The 14,404-nt window shown below is 32.1% G+C and overlaps 1 protein-coding gene across 1 annotated transcript; it reads left to right on the forward strand.

Annotated features, from left to right (window-relative positions):
* Positions 1-331: 331 nt before the first annotated feature.
* LOC121214564 (uncharacterized) lies at positions 332-13,661 on the forward strand. Its single transcript, XM_041088341.1, has 9 exons — positions 332-527; positions 624-759; positions 942-1,236; positions 3,996-4,167; positions 10,601-10,813; positions 10,860-11,134; positions 12,199-12,366; positions 12,607-12,992; positions 13,451-13,661. Exons 1-9 carry the CDS (start codon positions 332-334, stop codon positions 13,659-13,661), a joined length of 2,052 nt encoding a protein of 683 aa, XP_040944275.1.
* The last annotated feature ends 743 nt before the right edge of the window (positions 13,662-14,404 follow it).

The following is a 14,404-nucleotide window of genomic DNA, read 5'->3' on the forward strand; positions in this document are numbered from 1 at the left end:
GTTTAAGTGCTCATGAACTAGGCAAATTGATTTGGATTTGGTATGTTTATAATTTGGATTAAAATGATGCTTTGATGACTTGTTTTGATGATATGAAATGTTTGAGAATTTTGCCTGTTTGATCAATAAACTTTGGTAATGCTTTGAAACCCTATTCTGATGACGAATATGGGTTAGGGTGTTACAATTAGTGGTATCAGGGTTTTGCAGGTTTAGCTGATTCTCGGGCTAAATCGAGCTCAGAATTGAGTCTAGAGGTACATGTCATAACTGAGTTGAATTGAGTCGAGATTTGGATGTTGATATATTTATTTTTGTTTTATAGTTGAAAATGTCAGATGATGATAATGATGGTGTTGATCAAAAGATGTATACTGGAGATGATGTCTCCAATGAGTTAGATGGAACCGAATCGGCAACACCAAGTGTTAATCTAGTTAGTACTCAACAGCCTAACGTTGAGCGAGGTAATATTGAGGAAAAAGATTATTCACAGTTACTTAGAGCTATCGCTGATGCTCTTCAACGTGTGGCGGGAACCACATCCGCTACAACATCTACACCTACTATTCATTAAGCTCCGATTAAAGAATTGAGTAAATACGGTGAAATTGAATTCTTAGGATTGAAAGGAGTTGATCCTTCCACAGCTGAAATTTGGATTGAATCCATTAAGAGGATCTTGCAACAACTTGAATGCAACCCACATGAAAGTGTAATATGTGTTGTTTCTCTACTACAAGGAGAAGCATATACCTGGTGGCAGTCAATGACACGTCATGCACCCGCAGATCAAGTAAATTGAGAATTCTTCCAAAAGGAATTTCAAAAGAAATATGTGGGTGAATTATATATTGAAGACGAAAAACAAGATTTTTTATGCTGAAACAAGGTGAAATGTCTGTGGTTGATTATGAACAAGAATTTTCGTGACTTAGTAGGTATGCTATTGAATTTGTGCCGACTGAAATTGACAGTTGCAAGCGATTTCTACGTGGTTTACGCGATGAGTTGCGAGTATTGTTGGTATCGCACAGAATTACTGAGTTTGCAGATTTAGTTGAACGGGCAATAATGGTAGAGCAAGTCCTTGGTTCTAATAATAAGATTGAAAATATCCGTACTGTTGGAAAGCGTCCTGGAGCTGCAAGTTCAAATCCACAACCGAAGAGATCAAAAGAATTTCGTGGTAGTTGGAGATCAAATTTTAAGTCAGATAGAACTTGTAACAGCCCGGTTTTCAGTGGTGTCAAAAATAGTGGTTTCGGGGCCACCAAATTCGACGAGTAAGTTCGTAAATATTATTATTTAATATTTACGAGTCAAATGTGATTTTTAAAAAGGTTTTTGATTTGATAATTTATGTTATATAAGTAATTTATTAGGTTTAAGTGGTTTTAGAAAATAAGGCATCGGGACCTTGTTTTTATAAACTAAGCCGTAAATATTTTTATAAATATTTATGGAGTGTTATTAAGGTGGTATTAAAGGTATTAAAGGATCAAATTAAAAAAAATGCATTCCTGGGACTCCGTTCCAGTAAATATAGCTCTGTAGTTAATTAGGTTTCGGTTAAGTGAATTTGCTTGAATTAAAAGTAATTAGGTATAAGGACTAAATTTCATATAGGGTGAAAGTTGAATTATAGATTAAAGAAAAATTAAATGGACTAAAGAAACAATTATGCCATTGTTCTTTAATGAGGCGGCATAAGGTAAGATATTTATAAACTTAATATATATTATAATAAAATATGTTTTACTTAATTATTAAGTATATATATTATATTATATTATAATAAAAACAAAATAAATAAAGAATAAATAAAAAGAACGAAAGATAGAAATGAAACAGAAAAAAAAAGAACAAAAAAAAATGAAGAAAAGGAAAGAAAGGAAGGATAAAGCCACGGCCTTAGGGGTTTCAATTGTTCAAAATTCAATTGGTTAGTCAATTTAGTCCCTTTTTTCTTTTAATTTTTATGTTTTGGAATCCCGGTATTAAATACTACCCGACCCATGTCAAAATTTTAGAAATCATTGAGTTTTTAGGTGTTGTTAATGTTGAATAATTTTAGTATTAGAGACTAAATTGATAGATTTTCAAGTTAGAAATAAAAAAGGATTGAATTGTAAAATAAATTGTAAATTTTGAGTAATATGGACTAAATTGTACAAATTTAAAAATTTAGGGGCTAAATTGAAATTTGGACAAATTTTGAGTTAAATCTAGTTTAAAGTGGAAATTGAATGAAAATATAGAATTGATTGTGAAGAAATAAAATTATTCTCGGTTTAGGGGCTAAATTGAAATTTGGACAAATTTGAGTAAAAATTGAAATATGCAATATGCAATTGAATTGTATTGTATTGATGAATTTTAATTGTTTTAATTCCGTAGCTAACATCATACCGGAATCCTCAACTAAAAAGGGGAAAGATAAAGTTGACAAGGAATAGCTCAGAATTTCTGGTTTGTATTTCTATAATCCAAATTTAGTTGTTAATTGTTATAATTCAATTTAATGTATATGGTAAGTGTTGAGGTGAGAATTATTGTGTTTTGCAATTGAAATGGATTGATTTAGTATGTGATGAATTTATTGAATTTATTAATTGAATTGGTATACATATATATTGAATATATTGATTATTTGAATTGAAATGAATATTGGTTGCATTTGAAAAGTGAAATTAAATCCTATTAACTGTATCGGGTTGAGTCGGATATAGATGGCATGCCATAGGATTGGAAGAGTTTAGGGATTTCTTCAACTTTGAGTCGATGAGACACTGAGTGTCAATTTACTACTGCGGATTAATTCGATGAGGCACTGGGTGCCAATTTACTTCGATTTAATCGATGATACACTGGGTGTCAAATTATTACTTCGAATTATCCGATAAGGCACTAGGTGCCAAATTGGTTTGTTTTGGTTGGATCCATGTATCTGTCCGAGTCTAAGTCGTGTTAATAGGGGTAAATGAGTAATAAAGCTTTATAATTGATATTGAAATGGTATGGTATGAGAAATGGGAGTGAAATAGTGAATTGAAAATAGAATGTGAAATATGTTGATAATATATGGAATATATGAGTCATATACTCATGAAATGACTATGGAATGAATATTGCAATTGTATAATGAAATGTGAAATAAATTGTGAAAAGCTATTTATATAGCAAGTATAAGAATTGAGATATTGTGAAACAAATAAAATGTGATATGGTGTTGTAATATTTAAATTGTATATTTGTGTATTCATATCTTTTGATATTCAGATTATAAAAATACCATTGAGTTTATACTCAGCGTACGGTTTTGTTTTCTGTGTGCAAGTTAGGTATTTAATTTTGATCGTCGATTCAGCATCCAACAATGATCCCGAACTCAAATGTGGAGATGTTTATCCTTTGTGTCGACATGTACCTAGGGTGTCTAAATAATAATTATTTTGTGGTTTGATTGTAAATGAGGTTATAAGTTTAATTTTGGTTAGTTTTATACATATAAATATGTGTTTGTTGTTGAAGCCATATTATAGCATGGTAAATTGAACTAAATCTAGATAGGTGCATGTGAATTTAATTTTATGTTTAAGTGCTCATGAACTAGGCAAATTGATTTGTATTTGGTATGCTTATAATTTGGATTAAAATGATGTTTTGATGACTTGTTTTGATGCTACGAAATGTTTGAAATTTCTGTCTGTTTGATCTATAAACTCCGCTAATGCTCTGTAACCCGGTTCCAGTGAGGGATACCGGTTGGGGGTGTTACAAAACTGATATTTGTGATAGACAACCGACTATGTCTACGGGTAGTGTACAAGGTCCATCCAGGGATACTGATATTCCGAATTGTGAGCATTGTGGGAAAAAAACACCGTGGTGAATGTTGGAAGTTAACTCGAGGTTGTTTTCACTGTGGATCTACGGAACATTTTGTTAGAGAGTGTCCGAAGAATGAGAATGCTACACCTTTTACTTCTTAGAGATCTATGCCTGCATCTAGGGGTCGCAGGTCATGTCGAAGTGGTTCATTTTCGAGAGGTGATGCTAGAAAGGGAAATGATGCTGTTGCTCAACAGTCAGAGGCCAAAACACCAACTCGAGCTTATGTTGTGCAGACTCGTGAGGATGGTGATGCTAATGATGTTGTGATAGGTATATTTTTATTACATTCAGAACCTATTTATGCTTTGATAGATTCGATGTAATGACCTAAAATTCACGGGCATCGAAAAAGTACATTGTCGGGCCTCCGTCTTACCAAAGTAGTGTCTTAAATAATTATTAGGAATATTTATGAGTTTAGTAGTGTGTTTAATTAGGATTTAATTAGGTGAATTTAGCTTAATTTAGGGTAAATAGTAAAAAGGACTAAATTGAATTAGGGGTAAAAGTTGAATTGTAGATTAATAGAAAATAAAATTGATTAAACTGGCAATTAAGCCATTAACAAGAAATGAGGCGGCATATATGTAATAAAAATCTAAGATTTTTATGTTATACTTTAATTATAAAATTAATTATTTAGATATAAATTATGTTAAATTAATTTAAAATAATTATATTATAAGATTTTTATATGATACATAAATTGAAATTATGACAAGTGGATGATGATGATAATGTACAAATGTAAAATACATATGTTTACATTTGTAATATATATTTGTTATGAAATAGATATTTATTATTATAATTATTAATTACTATTATTGTTTATATTATTAGTTTTATTATTATATTACGGAATAAATTAAGAAAAGATAAATATAGGGTGTAAAAATTATACATGTGTCATGCATATATTTATACACTTGTAAAATAAATATATAATTTCTTAAAATTTAAGTATAAAGATATTTATAGATATTAATTAATTAATTATAAAATAAATAAATCAAATGGTGCCAAATGTAGGGTGATAAAGTTGTACAAATGTAGTAAAATATGTATATACACTTGTATTATAATTAAAAGATATTTATTAATTAAATAATTATTAATAAGTTATATTATTATAATATAAAGTAAAGAAATAAAAACGAAATAAATAAAAAGAAAGGAGAAAGAAGCAGAGAGTATTTCAAAATAGAGCAGGACAAAGGAGAAAAAGAAAAAAAAAGGAAAAACTAGGGTTTGAGGCTTTAAGCTTTAATTTGGCAAGTCAATCAAGTCTTTTTCTTTTAATTTTGATGTTTTAGAAGTCTTAGAACAAATTTTTGTTGAATTTAAGTTAAAATTTTGAAAGTTCTTAGATTTTTTAACATGATTCATGTTGAACAAATTGTTGAATTAAGGGTTTGATTGATAGAATTTCTAGTTAGAATTGATAAAATGATTAAATTGTCAAGTAAGCTATAAGTTTTTTGTTAGAAGGATTAAATTTAAAGAAACATGACATTAGGGTTTATTCATGAACATTAGATAGTTAAGTTGAATTTGGTAGGAAATGGAGTAGAAATAAAGTATGAATTGAGATAGAAAAGTAAGTGAATTTAATTAAGACCAAATTAAAATTAAGGTAGAAATTGAATAGAAAGTCAATTATTTAATATAAATTAGTATTGTATTAATAGTGTAAATTATTTTAATTTTCGTAGTTAACAAAGAACCAGGGACATCGGCACAAAAGGGAAAAGAGAAGGTTATCGAGGACTGAAACGTGAAAATTCGGGTTTGTATTATTATAATTCAAATTATTTATTATTAAATGCTATATTTAAATTTATATGAATGGTAAGTGAAATATATGGTAATTATTATTATTAAGTTGAAATAAATTCAATTGAATGATGAATATATGTGTGGAATTGAATCGAATATTGACTTAAAATGGAAAAGTGAATTTTGAATGGAATTGCGATTGAAAGTGAAATAAAAAACTGAAATTGAATTGAAATATGAATTTGGAGACCCTATTAACTAGTCGGGCTGAGTCGGATATAGTTGGCATGCCATAGGATTTGGAAGAGTACGGGATTTATCGGCTTTGCCGATCAGGCACTTTATGTGACGTATTTCAGGCACCTCGTGTAATAGCCCGATTTATGGATCTAGTCGAAACAGTTGTTTTGGGACCACAAATTTGAAGTCCAAAATTTTATTTTATTATTATTTTAATATCTACAGTATGATATTATGATTGTGTAAAAATTTCATGAAGAAATTTTATCAATTGGGTGCTTAATTTGATAAAAAGGACTAAATCACGTAAAGTGCGAAAGTTGCGTTCTATATGCTAAAGGTTTCTAATAGCTATAGAATTTTAAATTGAAGGTCCATATATGATAAATAACCCATTATTGATATATTTGATGTTAGTGGAGTGGCATTTGGTGTAGTTATTAAGGTTATTAAAGGTTAAATAAGTAAAAAGGCAATATATGTTAAATTAAATAAAACAAATTGTGTCATCTTCTTCCACTATCCATCTTCACCGGAATTTCAACCTAAAATCAACCATGGGTGTAATTGTTATTTGGCAAAACTTTGAAGACAAATTGGTGAGTGGTTTTTGCTCGGTTTTTAATAATTTCTACGTTTTTGAGATCGTTGCTTCGTAATCTAGCTAACTCGCACCTCCGTTTCTAAAACTGTTAAAGATTTTTTGAATTTCTATTGTTGAATACTTGAGATCTTTGATAGTTTTTCATGAAATATGAATATTTGATGTTAGATTTTCATCTTTTATAAAGTGATTTTTGATAAAAAAAATGTCAATTAGGGATTAAATTGTGAAATGTGGAAATTTAGTGGTTAAAATGTGAAATAAATTGAAAATATGGGCTGCTAGTGATATATGGAAAATTTGGATAGCTTGGATTTGTGTTTAATTTCATGAAATTGTGATTTTATGTGATAATGACTAAATTGTAAAAATGTGAAATTATGGGGGCAAAAGTGTAAATATTCTTTAAGGTAAATTTTGGATTACATTGAATAGAGAAATAATTAAATAAGCTGATTTTGATTATATTTAGATCGAGAAAAGCGAAATACGAATCCAGATTGGAGAAAAGATAAAGGGTGGGTTTGGATAGGCGATTGGGTGCGGTGCGGTACGTTTAGTTTACTTTTTGTCTCATGCTACAGTGTCGCTACAGTATCTAATCTCACCGCCACCATTTTTTTTACACTAACTGCGGGTAAACGCACCGTCCATCCAAACTCGTTTAAAGTATCGAACCAATCGATCCGTTCCGTTGTTTTAGCAATCGAGGTAAGTTCGTATAATCGAACTTTAGAGTATATTTATGTAATTGATGAATGATAGTATGAATGTATTCATATAATTGATTTAATTTTGGATCTTAAATTAAATGTTTGAAATAAGTAAAAATACAGGATCGAACACAACCGTTTCGTAACGAAAGACGAATTGGCGGAAAAGACCATGGTTGGACCATGGCATTACATGATTTCGTATAAGACCATAGCTGGGCTATGGCATCGATATATGAGACTTTGTGTAAAACCATATCTAGGATATGTCATCGATATATGTGATTACGTGTAAGACCATGTATGGGACATTGGCATCATTATGTGATTTTGTGTAAGACCATAGTTGGGATATTGGCATCGATATGTGATAACATGTAAGACCATATCTGGGATATGGAATTGTATGTGTTATAAGAGGCTTTTGAGTATCTTTAACGATTTTGAATGGTTCATCACGCAAAGTTAAGACAAGAATGAAAGTTCAATTGAATTAAACAACACAGGTACGTTCAGAACCTATGTGAGAGTTAAATGAAGGTAATTTAATGAGAATTATTAGTGTATAATTATATTTTATACCAAAATGTTTTTATTTGCCTATAATGAGGTATGAATTGAATGATATGGGTGATATGAGCAATGATTGTGATAATGATATGAATATGGAACATTGAGTGAGAATTACAATTATTTAACAATAATTTACATGATTCTTTCGGCTATAGAAATGTGATGAATAATGGATCAAATAAAGCTATTTATTGTTGCTTATGTATTTGTAAATGAGAATGAAGTGATAAGAAGTTTAATAGGCATACGAGCTTTGAAATGAATAAACTCGTGGAAATCTTGTTTAATCATGTGCATGAATTTGAGGTAGAATTGTGAAATCAAATAAGCTATATTATGACTTGATGCAATTATTTGTAATATAGTTATTTAGTAATATGAGTTATTATATTACGAGTTTACTAAGCTTTATAGCTTACTTGGTGTTTTTTTATTTATGTTTTACAGTGTTTGGGACATTCGCTCAGGTTGGAAGTTGACGGAGATTGCATCACGCTATCCAGCTAATAATTTCTGTATTTATATACTTTGTGACTTGGTTATATGGCATGTATAGGCTATAGTTATTTTGGCTTACTATGGAAAGTGTATTTGGCCATATGGTTTGCCATGTTTTAAGTATGTATTTGGTTATTTTGTATAGGCTAGTTTTTAATATGTTTGGTTTTGATGATATATATATTTAGCCATGCAAAAATTGGCGTGATTATAATGCTAATGGTTGTGTAAATTTGATCATGGTATAAGCACATTTTGGTAAGTATGTCCCATGACATGTATGAATGGTGTTTTGGTTATATGTATTGGTTGAGTAATGATATGAATGGCTTATAAATAACTCATTTAGTAAGCTTGATACATGATTTAATTTGTATTTGTGATTGGTTTTGTGATTTGGTTTGGAATGGTTAAGTATGCACATATGGTAGGCTTGTTTGAGTGAGTTTTTAGGTATATGAATTTTTGGAGGCTAATTTGATGACCGAATATAAGATTAAATGATTCAGTTGTGTATATGAAATTTTGGCATGGTACATAGTATATGAAATTGGCATGTTTAAATTTGGTTATTTTACTTAGAAAATTACTAAAGTTAGTTGAGTAAGTAGTGTATGGATTGGTTATTCTTACAATTGAGATTTGATCATTTGGGTAATGCTTGTAGGCATTTGTATAATTTTGCCTATTTTACAACATAGTATAGTTCAACTTAAGCTAGTATATGCATGTACAAAGCTCATAACTAATATATTTGATATTAATTAATATTATGAATTGATATGGCTAGTTGTGACTTAAATATGCACACGTGGGAAAGCTTATAGAATGGGATGTATTGTTGTAAGCTAAGTATATGAAAGTGACATATGATTGATACTTATTTAGTTATCTAAATTCCTTATTATATAGTCATAAGGTCCGGCTAATAGAATTATAATGTATATGTATTATGATGTGATGTTTCATAATAGTAAAATATGTTTGGTTAGTTGGTTAAGTGGTACACTTGTATGATTGTTATAAATTGATGACCATATGGTTTGAATTTGGTAATTATGGAACTAGTTCAATTTGGTTTTTAGTGAGTTAGCTTGATGAAAAATTTGATTTGGAAATCGGATTGAAATTGGTTGAATTTTGAGATTTGTTTTATTTGTGATACATGACTTTTAAAGTATGATTGATTTGGATTGGCTTTATAATTCATATGTTCGAATTTAGTATAAATGATTTGTGGACATTCAAGTTTAGTAATGTTATAATTGTATCATGATAATTCAATACATGAAAGAAAAATATGACTTTGATGTATGTTAGTTAATATTACTTATTGTATGTTTAGAAATGAATGACTGCACTGAGCTGTATTTTGGTCGGTAATGCCTCGTAACCCTGATTCGACGATAAATAAGGGTTAGGGGTGTTACACCTCGTGTGTCGTTTGAGGCACTTATGTGTCGTATATTGATTAGATACTAAGTACCATTTTAGGCACAATGTGTCGTACTCGTGTGTTTGGTTGGAATCCATCTATCCGCCAAAGTTCGAGTTTGTTAATAGGGTGAATAACCGAAATGGGGAAAGATTAAATGAATTTGATTGATTGTACTATTGAAAATGCGAGGAAGTTGAATTGTGGATTGAAATTTAGATTGGAAAGGAAAGGCATGAACTTATTGTTCATGTAGTGATTGAAATTGAGACATTTGATATGTGAATGGAGTTGAAGAATAGATAAAAAAAATTATATTGTTATTCTTAATTAATCAAAGTTTAAGAATGAATTGTTATTTGAAAAATTGGTTAATTTATATACTTGATAATTATATTCCATTATTATTATTATTATTATTATTATTTGAATTATGGTAATACCACTGAGTATACCTATACTCAGCGTACGGTTGTTTCAGTGCACAGGTTAATAGAAGTCAAGAGTCCCGGTCCAGCATCCGAACGATCTCAACTCCAGCACAAAAATTTTGGTGATGTTTTCTTCTTTAAATGAAAGTGGCATGTACATAGGTGTTGCAATGGTCACTTTATAATGTTATATAATTTTGGTTGTAATGAATGATATTTGGTGTTTTGGTACTAAGTTTAATAAAATGGTATGACAAATTTGGTAAGCTTGGGTAATAAACCTGGAAAATTTTTTTTCCAAGCACCCGAATTAGTCCCAAATCACTCTTAACTAGTATTTTGGGCCTCTAGGGTCCATCTAAGGGACTTGAAGCTTATTTTATATTATGTTTGATAACTATTTGTATATATATTATAAATTATCCGATAGGTCCGGTAATGCTCCATAACCTTGTTGCCGATGCTTTACAAAGAGTAGCGGAGACTGCTCCTGCTACGACTTCTGTATCAACTCAAAGACGGGCCCCAATAAAAGAGTTAAGAAAATATGGTGCCATTGAATTTTTGGGTTTGAAAGAAGTTGATCCATCCATTGTAGAGAATTGGATGGAATCAACTAAACGATTTTTGCAGCAATTGGAATGTACCCCCCTGAGAAAGTTTGATCTGTGTTGTTTCTCTGTTACAAGACGAAGCTTATATATGGTGGGAATCTGTAATACGACATCTACCTATAGAACAGGTCACATGGGACTTATTCGAGAGAGAATTCCAGAAGAAATATATTGGGGAACTATATATCGAAGATAAGAGGCAAGAATTTCTGATGTTAAAACAAGGTGATTTATCTGTGGTAGATTATGAGCCGGAATTCTCTAAACTCAGCCGATACGCTTTCGAGTTCATACTGATAAAGGCTGATAGTTGTAAAAGGTTACTTCGGGGTTTAAGAGATGAGATCAGGGTACTGCTGGTGTCACATCGAATTATGGAGTTTGTAGATTTAGTAGAGAGAGAAAAGATGGTAGAGTAGGTGTTGGGTTTGGATAAAAAGTCTGAGATAGCTAGATCGACTGGGAAACGAGCTAGCATTATTATTTTAAATCATTTATCGAAAAGATCTCGAGAACCCAGAGGTGGTTGGAGGTTCAGCTTTAGATCTAATTGAGGGGACAGAAGCCAAGGAAAATAGACAACAGTATCCACTGCTAGTGTAAGAGGTCCACCCTGGGATGCAAAAATTTCAGAATGTGGACATTGCGGGAAGAAACATTTAGGTGAATGTTGGAAAGTAACTGGAGGTTGCTTCCGTTGCGGGTCAACAGAACATTTTGCTAAAGATTGTCCAAAGAATAAAAATGTTACTCCTGCCACACCACAGAGATTAATATCTACTGCTCGAGGTGGAGGTTTGGGCAGAGGTGGTTTGGTATCTAGAGGTGGAGATGTTCAAAGGAGCAGCGATATAGTTACACAATAATCAGGGGCTAGAGCACCAGCCAAGGCCTATGTAGTTCAAACTCGGGAAGAAAGTGATGCCCACGATGTTATGACAGGTATATTCTTATTGCATTCTGAGCCTGTTTATGCTTTAGTTGATCCAGGGTCGTCACATTCATATATTAATTCAAAACTGGTTGAGTTGGGAAAGTTAAAATCTGAAATGTCTAGAGTTTTAATAGAAGTGACTAGCCCTTTGGGACAAATTGTGTCTGTAGATAGAGTATGCCGGAGATGCCCGTTGATTATACATGATAAAATGTTTTCTGTTGACTTGTTGATTATGCCTTTCGGTGATTTTGATATAATATTGGGTATGGATTGGTTATCCGAATACGGGGTGATTTTGGATTGTTATAAAAAGAGGTTTAGCATTCAGACAAAGGATATGGACAGGATTTAGGTGAACGGCATTCATACCAATGGTCCGACACGCATCATTTTGGCGATGAAAGATGATAAATTATTCAGTACGGTTGTTTAGCATATTTGGCATATGTTATTAATTTTGATTCAATTGGTAGTCAGTGTAGTCAAATCAGGACCGTATGTGAGTTTCTAGATGTATTCCCTGAAGAACTACCGGGCTTACCACCTGACAGAGAGGTTGAATTTGCTATAGAAGTGTATCCGGGTATAGCACCAATCTCTGTACCTCCGTATCGAATATCGCCCACTGAGTTAAAAGAGTTGAAGGTGCAGTTACAGGACTTACTAGATCGTAGATTCATTAGACTGAGCATTTCACCTTGGGGAGCTCCAGTGTTATTTGTTAAGAAGAAAGATGGATCTATGAGGTTATGTATTGATTATCGATAGTTGAACAAGGTAACAATTAAAAATAAATATCTATTACCTCGGATTGATGATTTATTTGGTCAGCTGAAATGAGCTTCAGTATTTTCGAAGATTGATTTGAGATTTGGATATTATCAGCTGAAAGTAAAAGAAAGTGATGTGCCGAAGACAGCTTTGCATACGAGGTATGGTCATTATGAATTCTTGGTGATGCCATTCGGGTTAACTAATGCCCCAGCTGCTTTCATGGATCTCATGAATCGTATCTTTCAACTTTATTTAGATCAGTTTGTAGTGGTTTTTATTGATGATATACTGGTTTATTCGAAGTCGGAGTCAGAACATGATCAGCATATCAGAATTGTACTGCAGATATTACGGGATAAACAGTTGTATGAGAAGCTTAGCAAATGTGAATTCTGGTTATCAGAGGTTGTATTTCTGGGACATGTGATATTAGCAGATGGATTCGAGTTGTTCCAAATAAGATTGAAGCGATTGTCCAATGGAAACCGCCTAAGAATGTATCAGAGATACGCAGTTTTCTTGGTCTAGCCGAGTATTAAAGAAGATTTGAAAACGAATTCTCGAAGATAGCTTTGCCGATGACCAAACTACTACAAAAGAATGTACCATTTGTGTGGGATGATCAGTGCCAAGAAAGTTTTGAAAAGTTGAAACAAATGTTGACTAAGGCACCAGTTCTGACATTACCAGAATCGGGTAAAGATTTCATAGTATATAATGATGCTTCTATGAATGGTCTGGGTTGTGTATTGATGCAGGACGGAAAGGTAATAGCTTATGCATCACGTCAATTGAAACCACATGAGCGTAACTACCCGACACATGATTTAGAATTGGCTGCAATAATCTTTGCATTGAAAATTTGGAGGCATTATCTTTATGGTGAGAAATGCTACATATACACCGATCATAAAAGTTTGAAATATCTTCTTTCTCAAAAAGAATTGAATTTAAGACAGAGACGATGGATAGAGCTCTTAAAAGATTATGACTATGTTATAGACTACCATCCAGGAAAAGCTAATGTTGTAGTTGATGCACTAAGTAGAATAGCTGCAATTGAATTAAGAGAGATGTTTGCACGAATCAATATCAGTGATGATGGGAGTCTTTTGGCTGAGTTAAGAATAAAGTCGGCAATGCTTGATCAGATCAGATCAACGTAATTGGAAGATGACAAATTGTTGAAGAAAAGAGAGATGGTACATAATGGTACAACAAAGTATTGATGATTGTGAATGTTTGAGATATCAAAATTGGATTTGTGTTCCAGCTAACTCTGAGTTGAAAAAATCGATTCTTCGAGAAGCTCACGACAGTCCATTCGCTTTGTACCCCAGAGGCACGAAGATGTATCGTGATTTACGGGAAATATATTGGTGGCCAGGGATGAAAAGAGATATAGTTAAATTTGTGAGTAAATGTTTGAGTTGTCAGCGAGTAAAGGCAGAACATCAAGTTCCTACTAGATTACGTCAGCTTATTAATATTCCCGAGAGGAAATGGGATAGTATCACGATGGATTTTGTTACGGGATTACCGTTGTTAGCAAGCAAAACGAATGCTATTTGGGTGATAGTTGATAGGCTTACCAAGTCAGCTCACTTTATAGCAGTCAGGACCTATTGGTCGTTGCAGAAACTTGTCGAGGTGTACATTCGAGAAATTTTTAGATTACATGGAATTTCGGTATCAATAATTTCAAATCGGGATCCTCGGTTCACATCGAGATTTTGGAGGCAGCTGCATGAATCATTGGGTACTCGACTTAGTTTCAGTACAGCTTTCCATCCGCAAACTGACGGATAATCTGAACGGGTAATTAAGATATTAGAAGACATGCTTCGAGCTTGCATCATTGATTTTGAATCAGGTTAGGAACGTTATTTGTCATTAGCTGAATTTGTCT

This window comes from Gossypium hirsutum, chromosome D02 (assembly GCF_007990345.1).
Source record: "Gossypium hirsutum isolate 1008001.06 chromosome D02, Gossypium_hirsutum_v2.1, whole genome shotgun sequence".
Lineage (NCBI taxonomy): Eukaryota > Viridiplantae > Streptophyta > Magnoliopsida > Malvales > Malvaceae > Gossypium > Gossypium hirsutum.

Coding starts and splice junctions, on each gene's coding strand:
- LOC121214564 (XM_041088341.1), top strand. CDS start 332: ATGTCAGATGATGATAATGATGGTGTTGATCAAAAGATGTATACTGGA. Junction 528..623: donor TATCGCTGATGCTCTTCAAC/GTGTGGCGGGAA, acceptor TTGAATTCTTAG/GATTGAAAGGAGTTGATCCT. Junction 760..941: donor CAAGGAGAAGCATATACCTG/GTGGCAGTCAAT, acceptor GTGACTTAGTAG/GTATGCTATTGAATTTGTGC.